The sequence below is a fragment of the Strix uralensis genome, chromosome 1, assembly GCF_047716275.1.
Source record: "Strix uralensis isolate ZFMK-TIS-50842 chromosome 1, bStrUra1, whole genome shotgun sequence".
In the NCBI taxonomy this organism is placed as follows: Eukaryota; Metazoa; Chordata; class Aves; order Strigiformes; family Strigidae; genus Strix; species Strix uralensis.
In genome coordinates this window covers 65,164,201-65,191,309 of record NC_133972.1, presented here as the reverse complement: position 1 = coordinate 65,191,309, position 27,109 = coordinate 65,164,201, and the positions used below count along the sequence as shown (strand labels likewise).

The window sequence follows — 27,109 nt, the reverse complement described above, 5'->3', positions numbered from 1 at the left end:
CATTCCTTGCTTCTCAGATAAAAACTTGCATGGTGGCAGCTCAATTCAGTTGTCACGTATAGGCATCCACCCTTTGCAATGCAGTAGGGTACTACCCTGGGCCTTCACTTGCCCTTCCAAGAGGGCATGAGCCTCCCACTGGTTCCCACCACATCTACCAGCCCTTGTTCTTCCCATGATGCAAGTTTGTTTTCTCCCAGATCTTTTTTTCTCTGTCACAGATGCATGAAATAGCTCCATGAAGTATCCTTATATACTCTGTTCCTGGTACACATACAGTTGAGTTTGAGATCTTCTGTCCACTGTCCATCAAGTCTTTGCTTTCATAACCTCTGGAAAGCAAAAAGTTTAGAATCACAGAATCATCAAGGTTGAAAAAGACCTTGAAGATCATCTAGTCCAACCATTAACCTAACACTGACCGTTCTCAACTACACCATATCCCTCAGCGCTATGTCAACCCGACTCTTAAACACCTCCAGGGATGGGGACTCCACCACCTCCCTGGGCAGCCCATTCCAACGCCTAACAATCTGTTCTGTAAAAAAATACTTCCTAATATCCAGTCTAAACCTTCCCTGGTGCAACTTGAGGCCATTACCTCTTCTCCTATCGCTTGTTACTTGGTTAAAGAGACTCATCCCCAGCTCTCTGCAACCTCCTTTCAGGGAGTTGTAGAGGGCGATGAGGTCTCCCCTCAGCCTCCTCTTCTCCAGACTAAACAACCCCAGTTCCCTCAGCCGCTCCTCATACAACATGTGCTCCAGACCCTTCACCAGCTTCGTTGCCCTTCTCTGGACACGCTCGAGTAATTCAATGTCCTTTTTGTAGTGAGGGGCCCAAAACTGAACACAGTAATCGAGGTGCAGCCTCACCAGTGCTGAGTACAGGGGTAAGATCACTTCCCTGTCCCTGCTGGCCATGCTATTTCTCATACAGGCCAGGATACCATTGGCCTTCTTGGCCACCTGGGCACACTGCTGGCTCACGTTCAGCCGGCTGTCAATCAACACCCCCAGGTCCCTCTCTGACTGGCAGCTCTCCAGCCACTCTTCCCCAAGCCTGTAGCACTGCTGGGGGTTGTTGTGGCCCAAGTGCAGCACCCGGCATTTGGCCTTATTGAAACTCATCCAGTTGGCCTTAGCCCATTGCTCCAGCCTGTCCAGATCTCTCTGCAGAGCCTCCCTACCCTCGAGCAGATCAACACTCCCACCCAACTTGGTGTCGTCTGCAAATTTACTGAGGGTGCACTCGATCCCCTCGTCTAGATCATCAATAAAGATGTTAAACAGGAGTGGCCCCAAAACCAAGCCCTGGGGGACACCACTCATGACTGGCCGCCAACTGGATTTAACTCCATTCACCACAACTCTTTGGGCCCGGCCATCCAGCCAGTTTTTTACCCAGCAAAATATATACCCATCCAAGCACAAGCAGCCAGTTTCGCCAGGAGAATTCTGTGGGAAACGGTGTCAAAGGCCTTACTAAAGTCAAGGTAGACAACGTCGACAGCCTTTCTCTCATCCAATAAGCAGGTCGCCCTGTCGTAGAAGGAGATCAGGTTTGTCAAGCAGGACCTGCCTTTCATAAACCCACGCTGACTGGGTCTGATCATCTGGTTGTCCCGCATGTGTTGTATCATGGTACTCTGGATGAGCTGCTCCATCAGCTTCCCGGGCACTGAAGGCAAGCTGACATGCTTGTAATTTCCCAGATCATCCTTCTGACCCTTCTTATATATGGGCGTCACATTGACCAATTTCCAATCTGTCAGGACCTCCCTGGTCAGCCAGGACTGCTGGTAAATGATGGAAAGCGGAAATGGATACAACCACTTTTGGTTCTTTCCATGACATAAAGCTGAACTTGCTGAGAGGAAAAGCTTTTATCTTCTGCATGTAATTATGATATTCAGCTCACCCATGCTGGGTAGATTAATTTTGAATGCCTTTAATTAGATTTTTTTTTCTATATAGTGCTTTCTTTGTCTTTTATTTAAACATCCAATCTAGCTGAGCCAGATTTAAAATACTGTGCCTTACCTGAAACTTCTTATCTTCTCCATAACAGATGCCTAGTTTGTTTTGTGAAAAAACTCTATTATAGTAGTAGTTATTCCTTCACCATTTCTTTTATAAGACTCAGGCTTCATCTTTCTGAAAATCTGTGACTTTTCATAAATTAGCATTGCCTAAGGAGTATCCTGAAGCAGTCTCTTCTACTCTTCTGCAGTACCAGTTCCTGGGCACTTAGCACTGGTGATACTAGTTGCATCCAGCTGGTGGGACTGCCTTCTGTTGGGATCAGTGATGACAGAAGAAACAAAACTGATCATAAGGTGGATCTCAGCGCATTTATGAAGGGATGGTCTGATAGTGCTGTTTTCCAGCTGAAAATGTACTTGATGACCCTGCAGGTTTCTTTCAAACCTCTGATCCTGTATTGGGTAGCAGAGAAGTAGGTTTCCCAGTTGCAGAAGTTCAAAAGAAGTGCCATAAAAGTAGTGTCTGTGCAGGCTGGACAAAGTGATTATGGCAGGAAATGAGGGAGCCCAGAAACCTTGCTCAGCTGCTATGGCAGCTGCTGGCTCCTTCTTCCAGGAGGAAGGACAGGAGACAAATGCCATTAGGGGATTGATTTTAACTTTCATCCTGCACCTGGAGCTCTTATGTCTGCTGCTAATGACAGTCTTAGGCAATAAAGTGTAAAGATGACACCCACAGAGAAGGGGCCCAAACATCTGGATCCCCTTTGCCAGACTCCAGCTGAGGAGTGTCGGTTACAGGTGCTCCTTGCCAAATATTCTCCATATGGGGTAGCATTCCATGAGCAAATCACCATAGGAATTGCAGGGGATCAGTTAACATCTCAGATCTCCTGAAGAGACAGACACATCCATGCATCTTTGGGCATGCTGAGACAGCACGTAGCAATGATGAGATAAGCATTTTGGTTACAACCCTACGGGATCCAAAATATGAGCTTTTAGGTGGAACTTGTATTTTGACTGTTGACATTTTCAGCTACTGCAACACACTCTTTAAGTAACTCTGAAGTTACCTTTGGATGCCTGAATGTGTCTGAAAACCCAAATGGAAATACATAAAACAAATCTGTCTGCCTCATGTTCTGTCTTCACTTCTACAGCATTCTTGAAAGAAATGAGAAGTTGCTACTATGGAAGCTTTAAGGCTTACTACTATCCAGAGCCAAGCTTTCTGACAGTGTAGTTGAGAACAGCATGAAACTTTCCCCAAATATCCTTTGCTTTTTTCCTACCTTGTTTAGGATCTATCATGTTGTTCTGAAGATGCCACTTTATAATTAATGAGTCTAAGAAAACATTCATGTGAAGTGGTCAGTTGAGTTTCAAGATTCTCCAACTAACAAACTGGCTGTGTCACAACAGATTATGGAAAAAAGGAGGTAGACTCTGCTCTACTCTACAAGCAAGAGAAATGCCTCATTCATGGGGATGGGAAGATCTTTACTATCATGACTTTTTAATTTGCAAGAATGATGATTCAGTCTTCTGGGGATTTAACACCCTTAAAACTCTAACCTAGTAGGAAAAAATTATTTCTGCAATCCAGTGCTTCAGTAATACTTTTTCTATATTTCCAGAATTGCTTTGCAGATCACAGCACCTATGTTCTATAAATCTGTATTTGAGCTGAACAAAGAAATATCTTAAATTTCCAGTGGGAATTTTGTATTTCCCTTGTGGAATCCTTCTCTTCACATTATTATCACCTCCACATATTTTTTGGTAATGTATCTTGAAATTTCAATAATCTATTGAAGAACACCAAAAAAACAAGTGGTCTCTCACTCAGCATCTGGCTTGCTTGGAAAAGTTCTCTTTAGACAGGAACAGACTTACATCCAATATGTCCTACAACTCTTTGTCACTCTGGAACTCCAGATAAGGAATGGGAAGATAACAGAAGCACTCCTAGACCAGTACAGCCATCAGGAACTGTAGAGTTAATGCTGCTCATGCCAGGTTTGAAGTCATGACTGAGCTCGTAAATCAGCTACAAAATGGTCATGAGACAGTGGCATGTGTCTAAAGTTACTGAGTTACACAATCTCTTGCACTTCTGTAAACTGTAATGCTAGATTTTACTTTCACTGTGGGTGCAAAATGTGCAAAAAATCTGTGTTTCAGAACAAACCCTAAATGGGTGCACCAGGGTAGATTTTTCCGTATGTCAAAAGATCAGAAATAAGCAGTATTCCCCTGAGGAATTACTGGTGGAAATTCAAGGGGAGCAGAGGCAGTGCCCTTGGAGCCTGCATAGCCCAGTACAGTGCAGACCTCTGGGGTGCTCTGGTGGGTCCAGTGCTCAGTGGTGACCTCCCCATCAAATCATCTTAATGCAAAATAAACATAAAATATATGTTCAGTATAAAATTGTTGCTATGATGAAATTGAGCAGACTGAAAAATTCAACAGAAAAGCCAGCAGATACTGGAGGTAGCCTAGCAGACTTAAATATGTGTAGTTTGGCTGTCTGTTGGTGGCTCTGTTCTAGCTTTCAGAAGTTTCTTTCACCAATAGTAATGCTTAAAGAAGCATTTCAGAAATGCGAAGACCGGTACTTCTGCTGTCAAAAGCAGCCATTTTTATTGCACTATTGGAGTCCTTTTCTAGAAAAAAAGAAAGCAACCAAACTCACAGATTTAAGTCTTGTTTTATTCTAAGTCACATTTGGTTATACAATAAATGGTTTGAGGACAGCTAGTGCGATCCCACCTATCCTCCTCCCCACTAATTTACTGGATTGCAGCTCTAACCACCAGTCAAATAACAAAATGTAATCCCATCCTGAGATGAGTTTATCAGTAGATAATCTCATCACATGACAGTTTCAGTAGAAAATGGTGTTTTTCTGGATAGCTTCCAGGTAGGATAATATCACAAACACTCCCATGAAGATTTTGTCACTTCTTTATCCAGAGTGTAAGTGGTTACTAATTCCAGATAAATAATTTCTTTCCCCAGTGTTATATTTCTTTCATTTTCAGTATCTTTTCCCCTTTGCAAATGAAGTGTCTAGGGAAGCTTTCCAGAAGCCCTGTGGATTTTTAATTCTCTTACTTCTGGACAACTGGGAAAACCAGCAAATCACAGTACTTCATTATCTTAATATTTATTTTTGTCAGATCACTTCATCATCTGTCATCACTATAAAGCACTGTGCCTTGCAGTAGAGTCTCTTGTGTCTGTGGTACACATCGAGGGGTAAAATAGCTACTCAAGAGAAAAGATTTCATCCCAAGCGGGAGAAAAGTATAAGCTAAGATCATATCATCTTCTGCTACAAGGAAAGGATTTCTTGTTTCATTTCATCCACCCTTCCTGAATGGCACTTTGAGCTGGAAGATGCAAGTGAATGTAATGACACCAGAAAATTTTTCATCATATTAGAAAGAGAGCAGCAAAAATGAACATATTAGAACAGTTAAGGAGGATCAGCATGACAGGTTCAAATAATTCTTTGTTTCAATAAAACTTCTAATCATTCCTGTAAACACTTTACATCTGAAGTGTTTTTTAACACACAGTACCATGGAATAGATTTTCCAAACGGTTCTGATTTTGGGGGTTTAGTCTCTTTCAACCAGTAGATAAAAATTAATACAACCTTTCAAGCATTATTTTATATATACTTTCATAAAAAATATGGTTGACCTCTTGTACATTTTCCTTTGGCTCAGTACCATTCAGAGAGAAATAAGAAGGCAGTGTTACCTCCAGGATTTAATTTAATAGTAGTATATAATGGAGCATTTCTAAAGGCGCTGGATGTACCTAGCTCAACACAAATGCCTGGGTTTCTCCTGGGAACCACTGGCCAAGTTCTTATTAATGTTATCTGGAATTGCATGCCTACACACCAGGAAAAAATTCAACCGAAGTGTCAGTAGTGTGCAAAAAAAATACTGGGTGTGGGTCTTTCATGCATGTTAGTGTAAATCTGATTAAATGAAAAATATAAAACTGCCTTATTATCTGCTCACACTGATTTTAAATCCAGGGTAGGTCTAACAGGTCAGAAGTCAAATGAGAAACAACCCCAGAGAACTAACATAAAGGGAATGTGGCTTAGGCCAGAGTCAGACCTAATGCCAGGCATGTTTGACATCAGGGTGCATCTAATGAGGGGCATATATTGAGAGCAGAGAGTCATGTTTTTGCTATAGAATAGTAAAAATCACTTCTACGTGTTTCTCCTAGAAGTGTTATTGCCTTTTCTCCATTGCAGGTTCCAGTAAGAGACACTGACTTTTGTGGAATCCTTTGTTTAAACAAATAAACAAAAAAATTAAAAATGCTAATTTAAAAAAAAAAATCTGAACAGTAAAGCAGATTGAGATTCCAGGCCTAGGCTCACAGCAGGTGTTGATCACCTCTGCTCCTTTCAAGTCAGCTGTGATTTATGCAACTCCCTGGGCTTTAACACTGCCTTGACTTACTCTATTTTAAAAGAGGGCAGAATCCAAGTTTCAGTTGGATCCTACAATGTAGTCACTGACCATCAGTCTGAACAAGCAATATGGATGATATCCATCTCACCTGCTCCAAGACTTGTGCAGAACAGCACTCTGAGTTGTCCTGTGTAGCCACATCTTCTCACTACTTGAAATTCTTAAGGTCAAAACTTCCAAAGATTTAATTTCGATGTTTTCTATCCTTTTTATAATCTCTTTTACAAAACTCTGTTTTATCGCAACAAGTGCAGAAACTCAGAAAACATGAGTGAGAGAATCCAGGAGAAAACCATTTTAAATATCTCAGTGAACATAAACTCATGGATACATACTGCTTTAAAGGAGAGGCCATTAATTAACTGTGAAGAACATGCTCAACATTGCATTTTGAAAACTCATCACAGAGATGATATCATCATTTCAAGATATACTTATCTAATATGCTGAATTATGTAATTTGTGGGTTTTTTTCAGGCGACATTTAAAGGTTGGATGGATATTATGTATGCAGCAGTGGATTCACGAGAGGTAGGTCACTGCAAGGAAATTAATAATTTCCTTTTCCATTGACTTTTGCAGCATTCATGGTGTTTAACAACAAAATACATGCAGGTTGCCAGTCCCTGTCTTACTCTGGTTGAGACAGTTGCAGACCTTCATTTTTCGCAGCTGCTGTTGAAGCATCAGGACCCTCAGATTAAAACAATGTAGCCCTCAGTTCTACACAACTGATTTATCTATTCATACTGCAAAATTCCCAGCACAGAGAGGCACCTCCAGGGTGAGATTAAGTCAATCAAAAACCTAAATCGTCCTCTCTGTTTCTTCCACTCTCCCTATTGATTGCCATATTTTCCAAGGGTCTGACTTCTGACAGTAGAACTTCTTTCAAAGTGCTGGGTTTAAATTACATTCCCTGTGACCCACATACTCAACCATCCCTATATCTCCACCTTGAGCAAGATTTTTCTCTGCAATCAGCAGCTCCACCCAAGGAGGGTGGAGGAGCTCCTGGCAGGGAAAGAGGCTGGTGTGAGCTTCCAGCTCTGGCTTGAGATGTGCTGGGGACTGCCCAGTTCTTACCTGCATCCTGTTCAGCTTTCGATTTCTTAAAGAAAAAAAAAAAAAGACATTTCCCTTATTACATCAATGCAGTTTATTTTTTATTGAAGGACCTGTCCCTTCTGTCCTTTCCCTCTTTTCATAATACTAAAAGAACAAAATTGTACTTGCTGTTAATTTTTGAGTTAGCTATCTGATACTGGGAATTTGACAGGCTGAATTGAGTAACAGGGAGTTGAGCCCTAAATGGAGGAATAAGGGGTGGAAAAACCTCATGGCATCATAATGGCAGAGAAGTACCTTTTCATAACATAGCTCATGATGTTGATTCATTTTTATACTACATGTACATGTGTGTGTATTCTCCCTTCTGCTGAATGAAGTGCATGGGTTACACATGAGAAAATATGGCATTTAGGGAAATGCAAGCTTCTGACATCTAGGTTAGATACCTGGAGCTGGTGGGGCAAATCTGAGCATTTCTGCCAAATGTGGTACATGCTTTGCCAAATGTGGTACATATGATTTGAGGCTATTGGACTGCGTGGCTCAGTTCTTTAGCAAGAGACGTTATTAATTTCCACCCTTCATAAAAGAAAAATTGTTCTTCTAAATACACTGTTTTTCAGTAGCATTTAATTAAACTGCTTTTGCTTTTTACAAGTACCATTAGTTCATATAAGATTAGGGATAACCTGAAAAATTATTCTTTTTCCCTTCTGTGTTCAGACTGAGAATATTTTATGAGATTTATTCTGAAGCTGCACTTTCTGGAACAGTGTGTTTGCTGTGACAGTGTTGTGAAACGTAGTTTAAATGACCGTGGCATTGCAGATAGATGCCAGTAGTAAACTTCAGAGACTGAGGAGCAACTGACTCTGCTGGTGGGAGTTACACTATTTTTCCCAGTTCACAATCTTTATTTCCAGTGGACAGCTTTCTTTTAACTGCATTAATATTTTGATATGTGCAGAGATTGTGTCATTTTCACATTTTCTCTTTTCCCTTTGCAGTGTGAGGAGCAGCCTGAATGGGAATGTAATTTATACATGTACCTATATTTTGTGATTTTCATCATCTTTGGGTCTTTCTTCACATTGAACCTCTTCATAGGTGTCATCATTGACAATTTTAACCAACAAAAGAAAAAGATAAGTAGTGCATATGCTACACATCAACCTGTGATCGCTGCAGAGAACAGAGCAAGGGATAGATATACAAGCAGTGCCTTTGCCGCATTAGCCTCAAGATTTAACATCAACAGAACAGCTACAGAAACCACCTTGCAGGACTTTTACAAAAGCTCAGTTGTAGCAGCCCCTAACATCCCCATAGGATGAGCATCCTGAAAATACAGGCTGGGGGGGTTATATTCCCCACAGAAAGCAGTGAAGCAGCTCCATGCAGATGGGATCTCTGCACAAACTCTGCCACAGGGGCACAGACCACCCTGGTGTCCCCCATGCGCAAACACCACTGTCCCTCAGAGCAGTGCAACCTGTTCTCCTCAACCCATCACCTCCCTGCCTCAAGGTGCAGGGTCAGGGAGGAGCAGCCTGGGCTGAGACCTGTGTTTCTCACTGCTTTGTAGGCTCTAAACAAAGGGCTGACATTCTTGTATTTTCCCCTCTCGGCCTGGACCTATCCCTAGTGCAGACAGAATCTGAGCCTTGCTCCTCCTGGTTGCCTGCACTGCTTTGTCTCCTGCCCTTTGCCTCCATGTGATAAGCAGCTCCTAGCACTGCATCTCATCAAGACCTTCTTAGATATTTTGATGAAAGTTACATGAAAAGGGAAATAAGAAAGAAGAGCATGCAGCCCTGAACTTTGGATGGTGGCAGTGGAACTCTTTTAATCAAAAGTAATAGTTTTGTTCTCACCCTATACTTAGGTGGCCAGGACATCTTTATGACAGAAGAACAGAAGAAGTATTATAATGCAATGAAAAAGCTGGGATCTAAGAAACCTCAAAAGCCAATCCCAAGGCCACTGGTAAGAATGGCATAATTCATCTGAACTTTGTGTAATAACTGAATATTTATTTAATAGAATAAATGCAATTCAACTTCCCAGTGTAGGAAGGGTGATCACTCCCAGATGAAAGCCACTCAGCATTTACATGTTTTGATTTTGGACAGTATTTGCAAGTCCAGTGACCTGTGGTACAGAATTCCCACTGTTCTGTGATATTGACTAGAAGTCCAATTTACATATGCAATTTGCATATGCCAGTGGCCACATGCATGATTTGGATGAATTCATTGTCCCAGTCGAGGGTCTTTTTTCAGTAGTTTCAAGAAACATTAAGAATAAATGAGTTTCAAAACTCTATCATTTGTCATCATCTTTAGGTTTATGAAGTTCCAATCAGACGCAGTATGTATGTTTCTCTACTTTCTGATCAATCAGTAGACAATGATGTCATCATTTTGACATGGTTCAAATTTCCTCACTAAATCTTTTCCTTTCCTCCAGAACAAATACCAAGGTTTTATTTTTGATGTGGTCTCAAAACAAGCCTTTGATGTCTCCATCATGATTCTCATCTGCCTTAACATGGTTACCATGATGGTGGAAACGGATGACCAAAGTCAAGAAAAAGTGAACATCCTCCATAAAATCAACATGCTTTTTGTTGCCATCTTCACTGGGGAGTGCATCATCAAAATGCTGGCTCTGCGACACTACTACTTCACCAATGGCTGGAACATATTTGACTTTGTCGTCGTGATTCTGTCTATTGTAGGTAGGTGAACCTGGATTTTCACTCAAACTCCAAAATTAAAAAGGCAGACATAAAATTAATTAGACATAGTTAAAGGCTTTGTGCAATACTGTACACTTTCAACTCAGAGAATTGGATCCTAAGCATATTTTTTTAATATGTAATTATAACATAACACTGCCTAACAATAACTTGTGTGATCAGCAAAATGATGAAGTGTATCATACCACAGTATTGGTTTCAGTGTACACTTAATGGTTCATGGTGATAATATATGGTCCAGAACTGGCACCAGACACTTAACCCCAGTTCTGCATAACAGCCAAAGGCAGAGAAGTAAAAAAGCCCCATGAAGAGGGCACATGTGGATTGCTATTGTTTTGCTATTTGCTTTTTATTACAATAGTATGAAACAGTCCTTCATGGCAGGTTTGGGCAGGTGCAGTGAGTCTGGCTGTTCTCAGCCCTGTTGTCACTAGAGCTCCACACCCTTATATATCCAAGGAATGAAACAGAAAGACACAGTTTTATTGTTAATTTGTGCCTTTTGCTGTTCTGCAGCCCCAACCAGCAGTATGTTAGGTGCTACAGAAGTGCAGGTCAAATGTGAATCTGAAATCCTGCCAAAAGAGTTTTCATTAAAGTTGGAAATACAGTAGTAACTAGAAAATGAACAACTGATCCAGTGAGCAGAAGGAACTCAGAAATCTCTCTCTTCCCAAAAAGTTTCCATTTTGAAGGAAGGAATAGGTGAATGAAAGAGTGTCATGTTAGGAAAACAGAGCCATCTTCTCTTTGACTGATGCTCCTGTCGCTCTAAATTCTCTCTGGAGGGAGAGAGTTTTCTCCCCTCATCAGGGAACCTGCAGGATCCCTATGCAGGAGATTGCTGATGCCCAGAGAGCAGCCTGTGCTTTGGAGGCCTTGGACCACCTGGATTTCACAGATTTGGGTTACCCAGAGAAGATCATTACCACACAGCTCTCATCAGAGCCTTCATATTGGATGCTTTGGATATGACCATAGCAGCCAGTTAACCAGAGCTGTCAAGCTGGTCATAGTGCTGCCCCATGATCAACCAGGTTGTTTCAATGTCAGAGGACTTGGGCCATGCCGGTGAGCCCTCTCCCCAGCTGGGCTGGAAGACATGACCTCAGCACGGCTCAGCGCAGCCAGGGACTGTTGGCATTAGACAGTCTCGACCAAGATACTCTGTTTCTGCAGGAAGAGTTTAGCTACAGGGATGAAAGCTCATTTCCTTGCTAGCACTATCTAAGCCCTTGGTTCCCTCCCAGTCCACCAGGGAAACTGGAAAAATTAATAAGCAAACAAACAACCAAGCCGTTTTCCAGTAGAAACTTGCACTGTTCTGGTGATGGCTCAGAAAACCGGGCCCAGCACACCAGTGTTTCAGTGCTGACTCGCTAACATTTTACAGACAAAAATATTGTCATATCAGAAAAATTCTGACCAGCTGTACTCAGGACAAATTTCTCAGGTGGGTCATGGCCAGAAGCTGCAGATATCCGTGTCCTATCTGAGTTTATCTTAGTTTCTCATTCCCAATAGACAAGCTTTCCCTTAATAAAACTGCCGCTATCATTGACACCTTTGCTCATAGTCTCAACAAAGTTTGCATGGATTAAATGGGCATGAAAACACTAACAACAATGTCATTCCCTTTATCATGACTCTTCCAATCTGGGGAACTTTTAATTGATTTTGTCCATAATCCTGACTGATTGCTTTAAAGGGAAGCCTGGGATTATTTCCCATGTACTAACTCGCTGTTTGTCTCTCTTCTTTTCAAGGCACCGTGCTTTCTGACATCATCCAGAAATATTTCTTCTCTCCCACACTCTTCAGAGTCATTCGTTTGGCTCGGATTGGCCGGATCCTAAGACTCATCCGGGGAGCCAAAGGAATTCGAACTCTCCTGTTTGCCTTAATGATGTCCCTTCCTGCTCTGTTCAACATTGGTCTCTTGCTTTTTCTGGTCATGTTCATTTATGCCATTTTTGGAATGGCTAACTTTGCCTATGTTAAGAAGGAGCATGGGATTGATGACATGTTCAACTTCCAAACCTTTGCTAACAGCATGCTCTGTCTCTTCCAAATCACAACATCAGCTGGCTGGGATGGTCTTCTTAATCCTATTTTAAACACCGGACCACCGTATTGCGACCCAAACCTTCCAAATGCAAATGGTTCAAAGGGAGACTGTGGAAGCCCTGCTGTAGGGATTTTATTCTTTGTTACTTATATCATTATATCATTTCTCATTGTTGTAAACATGTATATAGCAATTATTTTAGAGAACTTCAGTGTAGCCACTGAGGAAAGTACAGAGCCTCTAAGCGAGGATGATTTTGATATGTTCTATGAAATCTGGGAGAAGTTTGACCCTGAAGCCACTCAGTTTATTGAGTATTCTGCACTTTCAGACTTTGCAGACGCACTGTCAGAACCTTTGCGCATAGCAAAACCAAACAAAATCAAACTCATAGCAATGGACCTGCCCATGGTCAGTGGAGATAGGATCCATTGCTTGGATATTTTGTTTGCTTTTACAAAAAGGGTGCTAGGAGAATCTGGAGAGATGGATGCCCTTAAAATACAGATGGAGGAAAAGTTCATGGCAGCGAATCCATCTAAGATCTCTTATGAACCAATTACAACAACTCTCAGACGGAAACAAGAAGAGGTCTCTGCCATCATCATCCAGCGGGCCTACAGGAGACATTTGTTTCGGCGTTCCATGAAGCAGGCGTCTTACTTGTACCGGCACAGAACTTTTGACAGCAGCATCCTTGAGGACGATGCACCAGAGAAGGAGGGTCTTATTGCGTTCATGATGAACGAAAACTACGGCAGGCCAATGGACAAATCAGAAACTCTGTCCTCCACGTCTTTCCCTCCATCCTACGACAGCGTCACCAGAGGTACAAGTGAGAATCTCCAGCTGAAGATGACGGACTCGAGCAAAAGCGATGAAGCTATAGATTGTCTTCTCTCACCAGACAAGGATAAAGAATCAATCGTTTAAATGTTTGTTTAGAATGCTTTAAAATATTGTTTACAGAATGTAATGCTGTAACTACACAACAATTGAAGCAGCCTTCTTATTAAAAATTAGTTGCAGAAGAAACAGTGGAGTTTTTACCCTTAACTACAGGAGTCTAATAAGTCATATAACCTTTGACCCTGCTCTTTTTGACTTGGCTCAATATTTATATTTATATATGCACAGGAAGAATCTTTGCAGGGTCATAGCTGTTATATCAATGGTGTGAATAAGAATATGCTAGACTGTAAAACAGTAAACAGTGTATATCTATCCACAGATAAAGCCTGGCTGTATACATTCTTTTAAGGTCTTACTCATATTAGTGTGTCTACTTATGGCAATGTATGACCTTGCATTCTAAAAAGAAAAAAAAAAAAAATCACAGCTGCTGTAGCAAAATGTAACACTTACTGTATATGTTGTGAATGGTCTTTCATAAATTTATTATATTTGATATTTTTTTACTTAAAAAAGTCTCTTTTTCCATGGAGATTAATGATCCTTACACTCTTCGTGATGAAGTCTGAGTCAAGGTAATAGGAACTTGCAGGATCCCCAACGTTTGAAGAGGAAAGCTGTTGCAAAGTAAACTATCAAATTAGTAACAATTTAACTGTTTATTACACTAAGCCCTCCCTCTTGGGACTTGCAAGTGCAAGTCAGCAGAAATACAAAAAAACAGAGAAGAAAATTATGTCAAAATAATATGAGAAATGGCTTGTTCTATCCTTCAGGAAACTAGACAGTAATGGATTCTCTTTGTAAAACTGTTAATAAAAGCACTAATTTTTTAGTATGTTTCAAGAATCTGCTTTGAATACCGCAATCAAACTCACCATAGAAGTAGTGCATCACGTTTGTGCGTAGTGCTCTGAAGCACCATCTATACTGGCAATGTTTTTGTTAAGGTAGTGGGATAGGTTATGTTTTCCCCAGGAACACTGAGCTAAGCAGCCTTACTGGAAACTCTGTGCATCAATATTACTCAAAAAATGCTACTACTACTACTACTGCTACTACTACTACTAAAAACAACAACAGCCAATTGGACCATGCAGAATAGCTGCGACAGTGTGATCAAGGAGGTGGGAGGGGAATTGCCTCTGGATCTGTATGTAAATTTTGAGGATTTGAATCCTTTCTACTCAGTGTCCATCTTTCATTTTCTCAGATGGTACAGTTAGATTACTGGGGAAGGACAAGAAATATAGGAACCAATAAAAAGAATCTACTAGAAAATAGATATATCCTCATTCCTGTAGGCAAAGTAATATTTACAGTTGACGTGTCCATCAGCTTCAGGCCAAAGAAATGACAACGAGGTGAAAGGTGGATGTGTGGCTGTAGAAAAGTATTAGAGGTTTTACGTGCTAACATAGATTATTATTTATTATTAAACTTTCAGCCTAGATAGAATCTGAAAAAGCGTTTATGGAATATAGAGACAAGTCCATCATTACAGACAAGTTGTTTCTTTTCCACCTTCAGACTGATTGTAGTTGGGTTTGGTTGGACTTCATGGAAAATCTTGAGATTTCTGTAATGAGCCATTGCACTTTAAGGAAGAGTAATTGTGCTTTTCACCTTGGAGAAGCAAAAATATCAGGAATGTATTTATGGTGTATTGTCATTGACATTTAGTTATATCCCAGGTTGTAAAGGAGTCAAAATACATGGGGTTGGCAAAAAGAATTAAAGCAACATGTTACAGTCAGGTTTATCTATGGCCATTGTTATCTGTCCTCTAAACAAGTCAGAATACGTAAAGACAACATGTCAAAAGGATGACGATGTATCTGTGTAAATATGGGCTAATATATTCTCTCCATTCATTGAGAGGTGTCTCAGGCATTCACTTGAGAGTGGTCTATCAGCTAATTCAGAGGATTTGCCGTCAGGATTCCTGGGGTGTATTCCTGATTCTTACTACATGATTTTTAGGCAAATAATTTAACCTATCTGTGCCTCAGTTTACCCATCTGTAAAATGGGGATAATAATACTTACCTACCTCACAGGGGTGTTGTAAGACTTTCTGGTTGCAAAGTGCTATAAGGGAATGAAACGTACTATATAAGTATTATTATAATCATCCTTTCTTGCCCTTTTAACCCCATGTCTATGGTATATAACATAGGGCTGTTGCTCTGGGCATTTTGTTGCCTTTAAATCTTGTATGTAATTAGATTCTAATTTAAGGGAACTACTCTTTGTTCCTTAAAGTGAAAACATCTCTTTATTCTTTCCTCCCTCCCCACCCTTAACTTCTCCCAAAAACAAAAACTGCTCAAGGCTTCTCGAATTAGAGAAACTTTATACAGATTCCTTGTGTATTTATGCTGTAATCTTGTTCTGACTGTACATACATATCACCCAGAGTATGCGATTTTTATATTTATATGCATATATATATACACACATACGTAAATCTATACATATATATGTATCATCTCGTGAGTTTATAGAGTGGCTGACACTCAGAGGACACGACTTACTGATTAAAATGTTTTCTTCTCAATGGGATTTATTGATCATTAGCAATGACCTGCTGTCTATAATGAAACTGTTTAATTAGAAAATAGTACATCCATTACTTGCTGAACAAGCATTTATTGGCTGACAACAGATAAAATTATTTTCCTTTCAAAGTTTTAGAATAAAAAAGAGGGAAAAATACTAAGAAAAAGAAGCATTTCTTATGTGATTTTTTTCACATACAATATAAACTGTTCAAAACCCAAAGAGAAAGCCAGCCTGCACTCAGCAGTGCAGTGTTGCTCACGCTGTTTTAAAAATATTTTAATTATTTGAAACTTATATTAGAAAATATTCAACTGATATCCTTAAGAGTCAGGCCCAGTAATGAACAGATTGTAATGGGATGAAAAGCTGGTCACTGATTATATTAGAGAGATCTCTTCCTCTGGTCACTTCACCCTTGCATTGAACATTTTATTGTCATTGCTGTGAGACCCTATAGTACTGATGCAATTACAAATGGTTCTGTCTTCTACCCAAAACCTTTGAAAAAAAATCATAATGCAAAAAAATCTGAAAGAGGGTCTTAACTATAGATGTTTACAGTGCAACTTTCTAAAACTGAATTGTAAATTACTTTCAAAACCTTTGTATCTGGAAGGTTGGTTTTCTATTGGGTTTTCTATTGTTTTGTGGCACATTTCTTTAGAGCTGAAGAGGGAATGGTATCTTTGTACGGTATGCAGAAGTCCCCTCAAAAACTTCTAATAACCTCACTTGCAGATCTTTATTAATGGAGATGCCGATCCGAATCTAGCAGTCATACAACCTCCCGGTGCAGTGATTTAGTTAACGACACTAACTCAATAGTTGGCCCACGCTGTCAATAAGCATGGTGAGTGCTACCATTTTTTCTGTTGATTTGTTCAATAAAGGCTACCACATGAATCACCCAAGCTACAAAAAGAGCAAGGAAAATATCAGCCAATATCATAGGACATATTAAGCTGTTTGTACCTGAAAAAATTCAAGTTTATTATGTTTCTTTATTAAATAAATAAGGATAACAAATACTTCCCGTGCCTTTTTTTTTCGTTTGTTTTGTTATTTTATTGACATTTATGTTATCATTTCTCTGACTTTTTTCAGCACATTTGTTTGGGAAATGCATGGTGACTTTTCTTAGAAACTTGTCATGAAAAACTCTCCAGTTCATCTTGCATTGTAAGACCAACTACAGGGCATTAAAGGCTTGAGCCAAAGCTTGTTGAAATTGATGGAGAATTCCTGGGTACTTCAGATGAATTTGAAGTAGACCCAAAAAATTCTCTTCAAAGAGAGCATTAATATTTCAACTTATCCTGCCTGGTAGAATTAGGTGGAAGAGGAAGGGGTTTACTGGAAACATAGAAGCCACCTAGAGATTAAAAAAATACATAAATGAGATTTTCTTAATGGTAATATGGACGTCTTTCTGGTTTAATTATATTGATTTGCATTTTGGTTATTATTATATTAGCTATCTGTTAAAATTTGTATTAAACAAAGAATAACATCGTTCTCAACACATGCATGCCTTAATCCTGGAAGGACCTTCAGAAGGGACATGGATGACCCTTAGCTGTTATCAGCACTGATTGAATAAGCCTTATCTTCACCCAGGCTAGCACCAATTTGGTTACCCTGTTTCAGTGCTCTGATTTCTATTTAAACGTGGCATGTTCCTAATCATATTAAAATAGAACAAAATTGAGCTGGTTTAAACAACAATGAAAAAGTCCACTCAGTCCTTTAAATTAGTTTAATTATTAAATTATTTTATGAAATTAGTTTAATAAATGGTCTAGTGGAAGGTGTCCCTGTCCATGGCAGGGGGGGTTGGAACTAGAAGATCTTTAAGGTCCCTTCTACTCCAAACCAATGATTCTATGATTCTATGAAAATCAGCTTGTAATCATGTTTTACATTGACCTGGGCAGTCTGCCTTGTGGAAAAGGCATTTTTTTTAAATAAACTTTTGCTAAAATGTGTCATATAATGACTTCTGAGTAATTGTGTGTATAGAATAAATCTGTCTGAAAAATCTTCAGCAAGATATTTTTCGTTGGAAGAAGTTTGCTGAAATGAGAACTCTCAGTAGAGATATGTCAGGTTAGTTAGGGAAAGTCCTGGTTAGAATTTGTGGTCAAAATTCCCATTTGAAGGAAATTCAGGGTCATAATCCCTACAATGAAAATTTCCACACCTAGATTTTTACCAGAATCACCTAAGTCCTATACATGTGTTCCCATCATTGTGCTAGGGGCTGCTTTGTGTTACAGGAGTCTCCTTATTTTCATGCAGATCTTAGGGAATTTTCTAAAGGCTTTCAGATTTTCTGTTTTTCAGGGTGAAATTTAGAAAAATTTTTGACAAAGGGATTTCTTGTTTTCCAGCCGTAACGAAAAACCTGGAGGACTGGCTCCTATGTAAATGCGAGTTTTTATAGGATTTTTTTTTAATTGGTCAAATTATGCTGATTTCACGAAGCCGCAGATCTATTGAATCAAGCCAGTGTGAAATTCATGAGATTGAAGTTAGGGCCTGAAATTTTCAAATTAATCTTGAGATTTTTCAGTGGTTTCAGTTCCTTCTTACTTTTGATGCAAATTGTCTTACTAAATACCAGGGTCATTCTGGGAACAAGTCTGCATTAAGACAGACAGTTACAGCAGCACAGACTAACTCAGGCAGTTTTCTTAGAAAGAAACACACATTAGCAACTTGCTTTACATTTGAAGAAAATTGTTATAATCATCAAAAGTTGCTGTACGAAGAGGAAAAATAAAAAAATAAATGTTTTGCAGTGCAAAGCCTCTACTGGGCTCTAGTATTAAAGGACGCCCATGTAGGATGACAGTAACTGTCATGTTTCTGACAAGTGCAATGCATTTCTCTGCTGTGTGCCAGGGTGCTGAGACAAGAGCAGAACTGGATTTAAAACAAGAGAAAACAGACTGGAGCAGAGCACACACACAAAAAATAACAAACTCCTGCGAACGGCTGCTTCTTCGTGTCAATTCTCACAGCAAGCTGTGAAAGACTGGCCGCGCCGGGTGAAGAACAAACATGGAAATCCTTCTGAGTGTTTACATATTGCAAAGAAATAGCAGCCATGTCAAAGGGAAAGCATGTGAAAGCAAATAGTCTAAGGGGAATGGCTATTGGCAGCAAGCAAAAAAATGCTTCAGAGTCAAATGTCACCGATAACCCCACGAGGGCTGGAGGTGTTGGCCTGCAGTGTGGGTATGGGTTTGTCAGCACCTCCACTCAAGCTATTTTAGCCAGCTAAAACAGGACTTTGAGCAGCTCCTGGCCCATGTGCTTTTGCTGCGGAAAAGTTTCTGAGACCACTGCTGCAGTTGTTGTCCCTGGAGTCTCATTGCTGTACATTGGGTAGTTTGTCCCTGGCAGGCCAGGGCATGAGTGGATCTTTTTTCCCTAGAAAATAACTATATTGAATACTGCACAGTCCCAGAAACCATGATCCAGTGCTCAAAATTCACAAGTGGCCTAAAAAGTGAGATATTAACTCAAAAGGAATGTGTCTTGTTTTTTTTTTCTTTAAATTATTATTATTTTATTTTTATTTCCCCAGAATTTCAAGGGTACGTCCTGGTCATATTTTCAAGCTTTCTGTTTTTCTAACTATGTTAGGAAAAAACCTGGGGCTTTAAGACAAAAAGACCAAAGACTGAGATGGTTATGATAAAACCATGCAAAGTGGTCCTAAAAGGAGTTAAAATGCTGTTCTCTGCTAAAAGTGACTTGAACTGTGTACCTGTACTTTAAAATATCTGTGTTTTCTGTGAAATCCCAGTTACCCTAAAGCCAAAGGGAATTTAGCAATTGCCCTTAGGGAAGCCAAGTTTTCAACTCTTTTTTCATATATACTGCCCCAGTTGCTCACATTTGTCTTAATTTTTAATTTTCCCAAACCTGCAGACCAAGCACAAATAAAATAATTTTCATTTTTAGCTCAGGGACCAGCTGTGCAGGTAATAGGATTTCTATAGAGAATACAAACCTGGAGTCATGGGGCCCAATTCAGCCACTGCTGGCCTCAGTGATGTCTTGGCGTGCAAAGGAATTTTTGCCTTCTTTGAGAACCAGCTAAAGGAGCATGGTTTGTCTTGGTGATGTCTGAGAAGGAGAAAAGATCACTGCATCACGCAGGGCTGGCTTTTTAGAAAATATTTGTGCAATTACAGCTCAGGCACAAGGAAAAGTTGACCCTAGAGCCCAAAGCTCTCTCCTTTATACAGGCCCTTTTCTAGACAAAACCACATGCCCCCTGCAGATCTGTTCACACTCTTTCTTCACAGGATCTGCAGACCTGCTGTGTTACTGCAGGTACTGCACTGAACCTGCTACCAGCAGATGTGGAAACACTGCAGGCTGAGCTAAAGACTTTCAGGTGAGGCAAAGCTTGCATTCACACTTTAGTCTCTAACCTAGGTACTCTCATAAGAAGCCCTCCACCCTCCTACACATCCCCATGTCTTCTCTGTACCTTTATATCATGGATGATGCTCTTCATCCTGCAGCTGTTTCCCAGTTTGTACCTGAGTGGAGTAAGACCTGGGGGAAGGATAAATTCTCAGTACACTTCTGGGGCCGCTTTCCTTCCCAGACTGGTGTAAAGGGCTGCATTTTCTCACAACAGAGCATGACAATGCTTGGAAGGCACACCTGCTCTTTCTGAAAGGTGTTTTGTTGATCTTGAAGAAATTTAATGTTCTTTTTTTTACTCAGTTGAAGACTGCAGACCACAACTTGCAGTCACGGCCACATTAAACCTTAAAGAGGAGTAAGCATCACTTCTACCCATGTTTGCCTTGCTCCACAGGCCAAGCAAGGCAGAGAAAGAGCTAGGCAGCTTTAAACAAGCTTCCTTCTCTTATTATGGGAGTGGGGACTGAAGGGATGTTCTGAGGATTAGTTGGCTTTGTCGTATGGTCTGGAGTTGATGTGAGGTTTGCTGGAAAGACTTCAAGGGAATCAGAAGAGAAGAAGGTCCTCCTTAGCCTGTGAAAAATTTGGGGTTGCTCTGTATGTTGCAGGAGGAGGTTTGTAGCTGTGGCAAGTGCTTCAGCAGCGCTGTGCTGAGGTGCTGCAGATGTGCAGGGTCTTCTCTAAAGGCTGTGGTTGAAATGGGGTGAAGATAGCTGTTTCTCTTGTGCTATAGGAGAAGGAAGCCCCTTACCCAAAAGGGGAAGATTGATAGTGATATCAGCCCTCAAAGGAGGGCAGGTGTCTCTGAGGACCTATCTGGTTTTCCATGGAGACACAAGCTACATGCTCACAGGGATCTGCCTGTGTCTCTTCCCCTGGCCTGTTTCAGTCTGGTTTGATGGAGGGGTGGGAGTCTCAAAGATAAGTGAATCCCTACGAGTTTTGAGAAAATAAGCATCTGGGGAGATATCCACTGTGAGGCTTCAGCAAGCAGGAAAGGTAAAAAGAATTCAGGTCTTAAGGAGAGACAAAACATTTTCATAGAGAGGGCAGATCTTATAAATGCCTCAATTTGTAGGGGGAACAATTAATTTACGTTTTCTGCATCAGGTTCATCAGGGACCATCAATTCCATAACATGAAACACAGGATGTCAGAAGTTGTTAGTTCTGGTGCCTTGAGATTTGTTTGGATTGTCTTCACTATCGAATGGGAAGATGCTTGAGACAGATGCTATTGTACTTTTTGTTTTTCATGAAGACCTGGGAGGATGGCTATGCACCTTAGAAGTAAGATCAGCCCTGTACCTTTTTCCCTTGCCACACTTCTGTGAAGTGCTTCTCATCAAAAGCTTGAGGAGTTGAGGAAATATGGGGAGAAGCAAAGTGGGGAAGTAGGAGTATACAAGTACTTTGATTTGCTTTGGTACAAGCAGTTAATGAATAGTGTGGTGGGTGGGTGAGGCGGTAAGCTCAGTGGTGATGACCTTGGCATAAATCGCTTGCAATAGGCAATGCTTATCTCAATAGCATCAGCAGTGATGCAGACTTGTAAGCAGCTCAGGGTTGTGTGCAGTGTCACAACCAATGTCTCCATGTGCACAGCACAGATAACTGCTTATCTGCACGGCTAGTGCTCCAGTATTCATTTATCCCCATAGAAATGTTGTAGGGTTTAGCCATACAGGCTTAGGGTTTCAGTGCACAAAAGGCTGCCCGGACTATCCTCTCCAGGCAGCGAGGAGGTGCAGAGGGAAGCAGTCTGGATGTGCTACTGCACGTGGGGCTCCAACAGTTGGATTCACCTCCCAGAAAGTGTATCACAAAGCACTGTGATACAGCAAATCAAAAGAGAAGATGTGGTGGGATAGAAAATATGTTCACTGGAAATAAGATCCTTTTTCATTATTTTGTTTTTAAAATTCAGGGCTGTGTTGGGGGACTTGAATTCAAGTCCTCTTTCTTCTTGTTGTCAGAGGAAAGCCCCTCTGAAGCCCTGTAATTTTCACTCCACTGTTGCTACTCCTGTTAGCAGCTATAAGTCAAGTTGTTTCTCTCCTTTCTGTATAACAGGGCACACTGTACAGCTGGATGTTGGTATAGGATAAGAAAGAAAAAACACAATGAAAATGCCCTGTTTTAAAGGCCTAAGTTTTTTGCCATTCAAGCCATGGTGAAATTTCTTTTGCCATGAGTGTGTGCCTGGTGAAAAAGTAGCTCCTTATAGTAGCATTTACAACAGAACTAGTGTAAATGAGTGATCTCACTTTATCTGGTGAGAAGACAACAGAGGTCAGCAGAAAAACCACCTAACTTCTCACAGATGGAGGCTTGCTGGGCTCCAGGGAGGTTGTCTTCATTTTGCTGCAAGCTTTTAGTGGTTAGCCAGAAAGGGAAATGCTCAGCTGGATGAAGCTGGGTTTCAGATCCTGTTCTGGGCCTGGCATTGGGCTGCCTTAGTGCAGCCAAAGATAAATTGTCCCCAGTGAAAACAGGAGTGCATGGTGCAAGGGGAAGCTGGTCAGGAGTCCACGTGTCATGTGTGACCATCAAGGATAAAGCCCCATTTTGTCACCCCACTGTTGACCCATGCTCTTGCACCAGGAGGTCTTGCATTTCACATATGGTATGCATATGCTGGGAGCCATAATCCACAAAGGCTGCAGAGCTTATTTTTGGGTAGGGTCTCAAGGACTTAACAGCTTCAGGGGCCAGAGTGTGAACCTGCTACCCAGCAGCTGCGATCTCCTCACACCTCAGCCTCCCTGGGGAGGGTGGGAAGATCATCCTGAAGATTAGTCGGCTTTCACATTCTTGGAGTGTTTGGCATAGAAACACTCCTGGACACTGACAGGGTGAAGGTGAAGAGCTACCCAGCCTTCAGAAGGTGGTAAATTTGGCCCCTGTCCAAATCTAACAGGGGTAGTAGGGCTGTTGCTTTATAAGGTTGTATGTGACATGGGGAGTGGGGGGCGACTTGCTGGCTAACACCTCTCAAGTCAGTTCAGTGTTGCAACGTGTATTGAGAAGGGTGGACAAAGCACACCCCTTCATGCTTGAAGTGGCATGTCCTCCATAGTTTCCTCTGAAAGGAATTTAGTTCACATGCTCAGAACTGGTGTGGGGGATTTTCAGTAAAACCATATTATCACCTCCATGAAGGCAACCAGGGCACGTCTTCCTCAGCAATCTGTCCTGGAGCAAAATCCAAATAAAGTTAAAGTGAGCTTCCCAGAGTAAAGAATGTGATAAAACATAATCTTGTGGGAATCTTTTTATCTGATGATGTTTGCAATTAGCAATCTGAGCTTTTGTAATCCTCTCCGTTCTTGGTGTAGGTAGTTGATGGTTGCAAGTATCACAGCTCTGGTCTCAGAGCTGTGTCCAAATCCCTGAAGCCTGAAGCTTAAGGTCCTTACCCAGCTCTAATTCGAGAGCTTTGACTCTCACACCAGCTGACTGTGTGGATTAAATGCATGTAAATACCTTCATAGCGACTGGCAAAACATACTCGTGACGCTATCCTAAATTGGGATGCTCTCTCTCTGGGGTGTCAGTTTGATGTTGTCACCTACTCAGCAAATAAATCCCTTTATTGAAGGAGGGAGACTTCATGCTCTCCAGTCAGGCCCACAAACAGCTTCTTTACCCTCTAAGTCTGGTTTCTACTCTCCTTTGCCATCACTAAACTGGTTTTCTAAACACCGCAGTGCAAAGATGCTGTTATTAATGCTTCAGTATCACCTCTATTTCAGCTCAGCTTTCTATGAGTCACTCTGAGGTTTGCACCTTGGTGCTCTGTCTTATTGGTCTATGAAAGAATCAGGATGAGAGTTTCCATTCCAAACACTCATCTCCCTCCCCAGCTGATGGAGTCAGACAGGTCTGCCTGCAAGGCACAGATTTTCTTAAGGGCATCATGTCACTGACAAAAACTATGAGAAGGCGGTCCCTTCGATATGAATCAAATGTTCCTTGGCCTACAGCATTTGCTATACCACTGTGCACAAGTCCTCACATCCAGCATGAGACACACTTCATTCCCCCACCTCTTCAAAATGTTTGAGATTTGCTACACTTGTTCAAGTGCTAGTTTTTTGCTGATTTCCTTGTTTGTAAGGATATACATGAACTGCTGACTATTGTGGTTTTTTTACTTTGCATGTAGGATTTAGGTAAGCACAATGAAGACATGCTCTTTGTTAACCTGAAACATCAGTAATTTTGCAGCAGTGAGCCAGGCAGGTCTGTTTCCCTGCATGGACCACATTTTAGACTGTTTCCAACTCATACAGGTTACACCCATGCTGGTAACCAAAATGAATCACAGGTTGTTCTTGCTCAGAGGCTAAATGGGATGGCAGGACTAAACTCTGATCTTCCTCAGCAGGGTGTCACCTTCCAATCTGCTTAGTTGGAGAAGTCCTTAGCCAGTGTAAACCCTGGAAAACATGTTTGGGAGATTCAGATTAACCTAGATCAGAACAGTCCCAAGGATCTTTCACTAGTCATCTATCAGGGCTTGCTGCTAGACCAGCCTCCACCAAAGCTTCAAAAGCTTCTGAGAGGAAAAATGGCTGCTGGGAAAAGAAATGTAGGCAGAACAGGCAGCTGATGATGAGAGACAATCAATGATAAATGGGAAGGGGTGTGAGGGTACAGGGGGATTAAATATGGGTAGCATGGAATGGCCTGGGGACACCACCAAGCTGCTACTACTACCAGAAAGCACACAGGGAGCAAGTGGTGCAGTGCTCAGAGAAATTTTGCAGTCCATATGATAGTGTGCCAGCACTGAGGTCTGTGCCTGGACGTGTCTTGTTTAGTGGTATAGGAATAATCACTTTGACAAAGGGTTCACACACCTGGGGAGCAACTCAGGAATTTCCCTAGATGGGCTGCTTCTCCATCTGTTCAGTCCTGATGAGAAACCTTGCTGATTTGTCAAGTCACCAAAAAGTGTAGTATATTCTGGTTTGAGAGTTCTCCTTGGTAGGCTCCTAGGAATTGAAGACTCTGGGGAATTGATGTCTGATGGTTTGGGTTTTTTTTCACAAGTCTAACAAATCTCATTATATTGAAAAAAAAAAAAAAATCAGAAAAGCAAAGCTCTGCATTCGTGTGTGTGTATACATAGAAATACATGGCTGCAGGAGGAATTTCTGAGTGATTTACCTGGAGAGGACTCCATGTCTCCATCCTGGACTTCTGAGGATATTTGTCTAAGCCAAAACATGTTCTTCACTTTTAGAGGATGGAGAAGGTAGGCTATTTTATACTCTTAAAAAGGAGTGCAACATTAATGAAGCCAAAACCACAAAAGGGCTCAATTACACTTGCATTACAAAGTGACCACAAAATCTAATATTGGTGGAGTTCAAATGTCTGCTGGCTTGCAAGAAGATAACCATAAGGAATGCAAAGCACAATCTGGCCACTACTGTCACCACTCCTGGGGAGAAAACCTGCTGGGCTAGAAACCTGCCCCAAGCAGCTGGCAACCCAAGATGTAAGTGCAGTTTGCTGTTATTGTTGCTTCCTGCTTGTTAAATCGCTTTCCTTTTTGTTTATAGGGGATCACAGAGGGATCCAGGAGGCTCCTCATGCTAGAAACAACTCATCTCATTAGTGACAGCAACATCATCACAGGACCCAAGGCCAGAGTGAGACAAATGCATCTGACTCAGCAGTAAATCAGCTTTCGTCCTCTCCCCACGTGCAGCATGACTACTGCTGATCCATAAAGGATGCTCTGGGCATCTCTCGTAACAGCAGCTGTCCCTTTGTTCAGCGCAAAGAGGCATCTAAGAAATCTTGGTATGTCTCCTGTCACACTCAGCAGGAAAACTCAAGCTGCACTGCAGGCTAAAAGTGATCTTGCAGCAAGGCCAAAAGGTTCAAGACCCAGTTGTCCTTGTCATAGCACATTAAAATGGGTAATCATTCAGCTGTGCACAAGCAAAGGCTTTTATGTAGAGCAAATGTAATCTTCTGCCACAAATCAGTGTGAGAAGCAGTGGACAAGCTCCAGGAGTTAGCTTTCTGCTGATGCTTGGAGGTCTATAAATATTGCATGCTCAGCAAGACCCGGGTCTCTGAGAGAGGGAAATAAGTCGAGGATTCCCTTTTTCTTCATAAGATGCTTTCCAAAGAGCACTGACAACTGATGTCCTTTAGCCACATGGCAGATGCAGTCTGTCCTGCATTGCTCATGGCCGGTGTCTGGGGCTCAGTGGGCCACGGGATGCTTCATGGGAGGCCACGTGGCAGTCCAGCGGCATCAGCCATGCTGATATGGTCTCCAGAAACACCGTAGCTCCTCTTCACTTTCCTTCCTTCATGCTCTCACCATGGAGGTCTCCAGCTCAGCGCTGGTTAAAAATGTTTTTCTGCCAGGACTTTCCCTGACTTTCAGTGAGAGAAGTGCAGCCAGCAGACATTTTATTTCAATAGTTGAACAAAGTTCCAAACTCAAATCTTTTGGTCAACTTTATATTAAACATTTTGACTGAACCAGAACTACTTGTATATTTATTAAAGGCAGCTTTTGCTGAAGACATCATACTGAAATATCATGCTCAAACATTTGGAGTCCGCAGTTTTCTCTCTGAATATTCTGTTTCCTTACCTGCCTTTTGTTTCATTAAGATTCAGACTAAAAGAATTTCAAGCCTTGGTCAAGCTTGGGCATCCAGCTCATGTCAGATGTCCCTGGTGCTACTGTCAGTGCTACAGTCCAAAGAATTGAATTCCTCTCTAGTAGCACTCCAGCCTGAAGCTGTACCAT

The 27,109-nt window shown here is 41.3% G+C and overlaps 1 protein-coding gene across 4 annotated transcripts in view; it reads left to right on the top strand.

The window, feature by feature from the left end:
* The window catches only part of LOC141943660 (sodium channel protein type 5 subunit alpha-like), a 223,804-nt gene extending 206,902 nt beyond the window's left edge, over positions 1–16,902 (top strand). For 3 of the 4 annotated variants that reach the window (XM_074869336.1, XM_074869320.1, XM_074869313.1), the window contains 5 exons: positions 6,973–7,026; positions 8,574–8,711; positions 9,448–9,552; positions 10,036–10,306; positions 12,097–16,902. In XM_074869336.1, coding sequence (XP_074725437.1) covers positions 6,973–7,026; positions 8,574–8,711; positions 9,448–9,552; positions 10,036–10,306; positions 12,097–13,331 — 1,803 coding nt within the window. In that variant the 3' untranslated portion in view covers positions 13,332–16,902. The remainder of the gene's footprint in view (positions 1–6,972; positions 7,027–8,573; positions 8,712–9,447; positions 9,553–10,035; positions 10,307–12,096) is intronic. The other variant, XM_074869328.1, reaches the window with a different exon arrangement.
* The last annotated feature ends 10,207 nt before the right edge of the window (positions 16,903–27,109 follow it).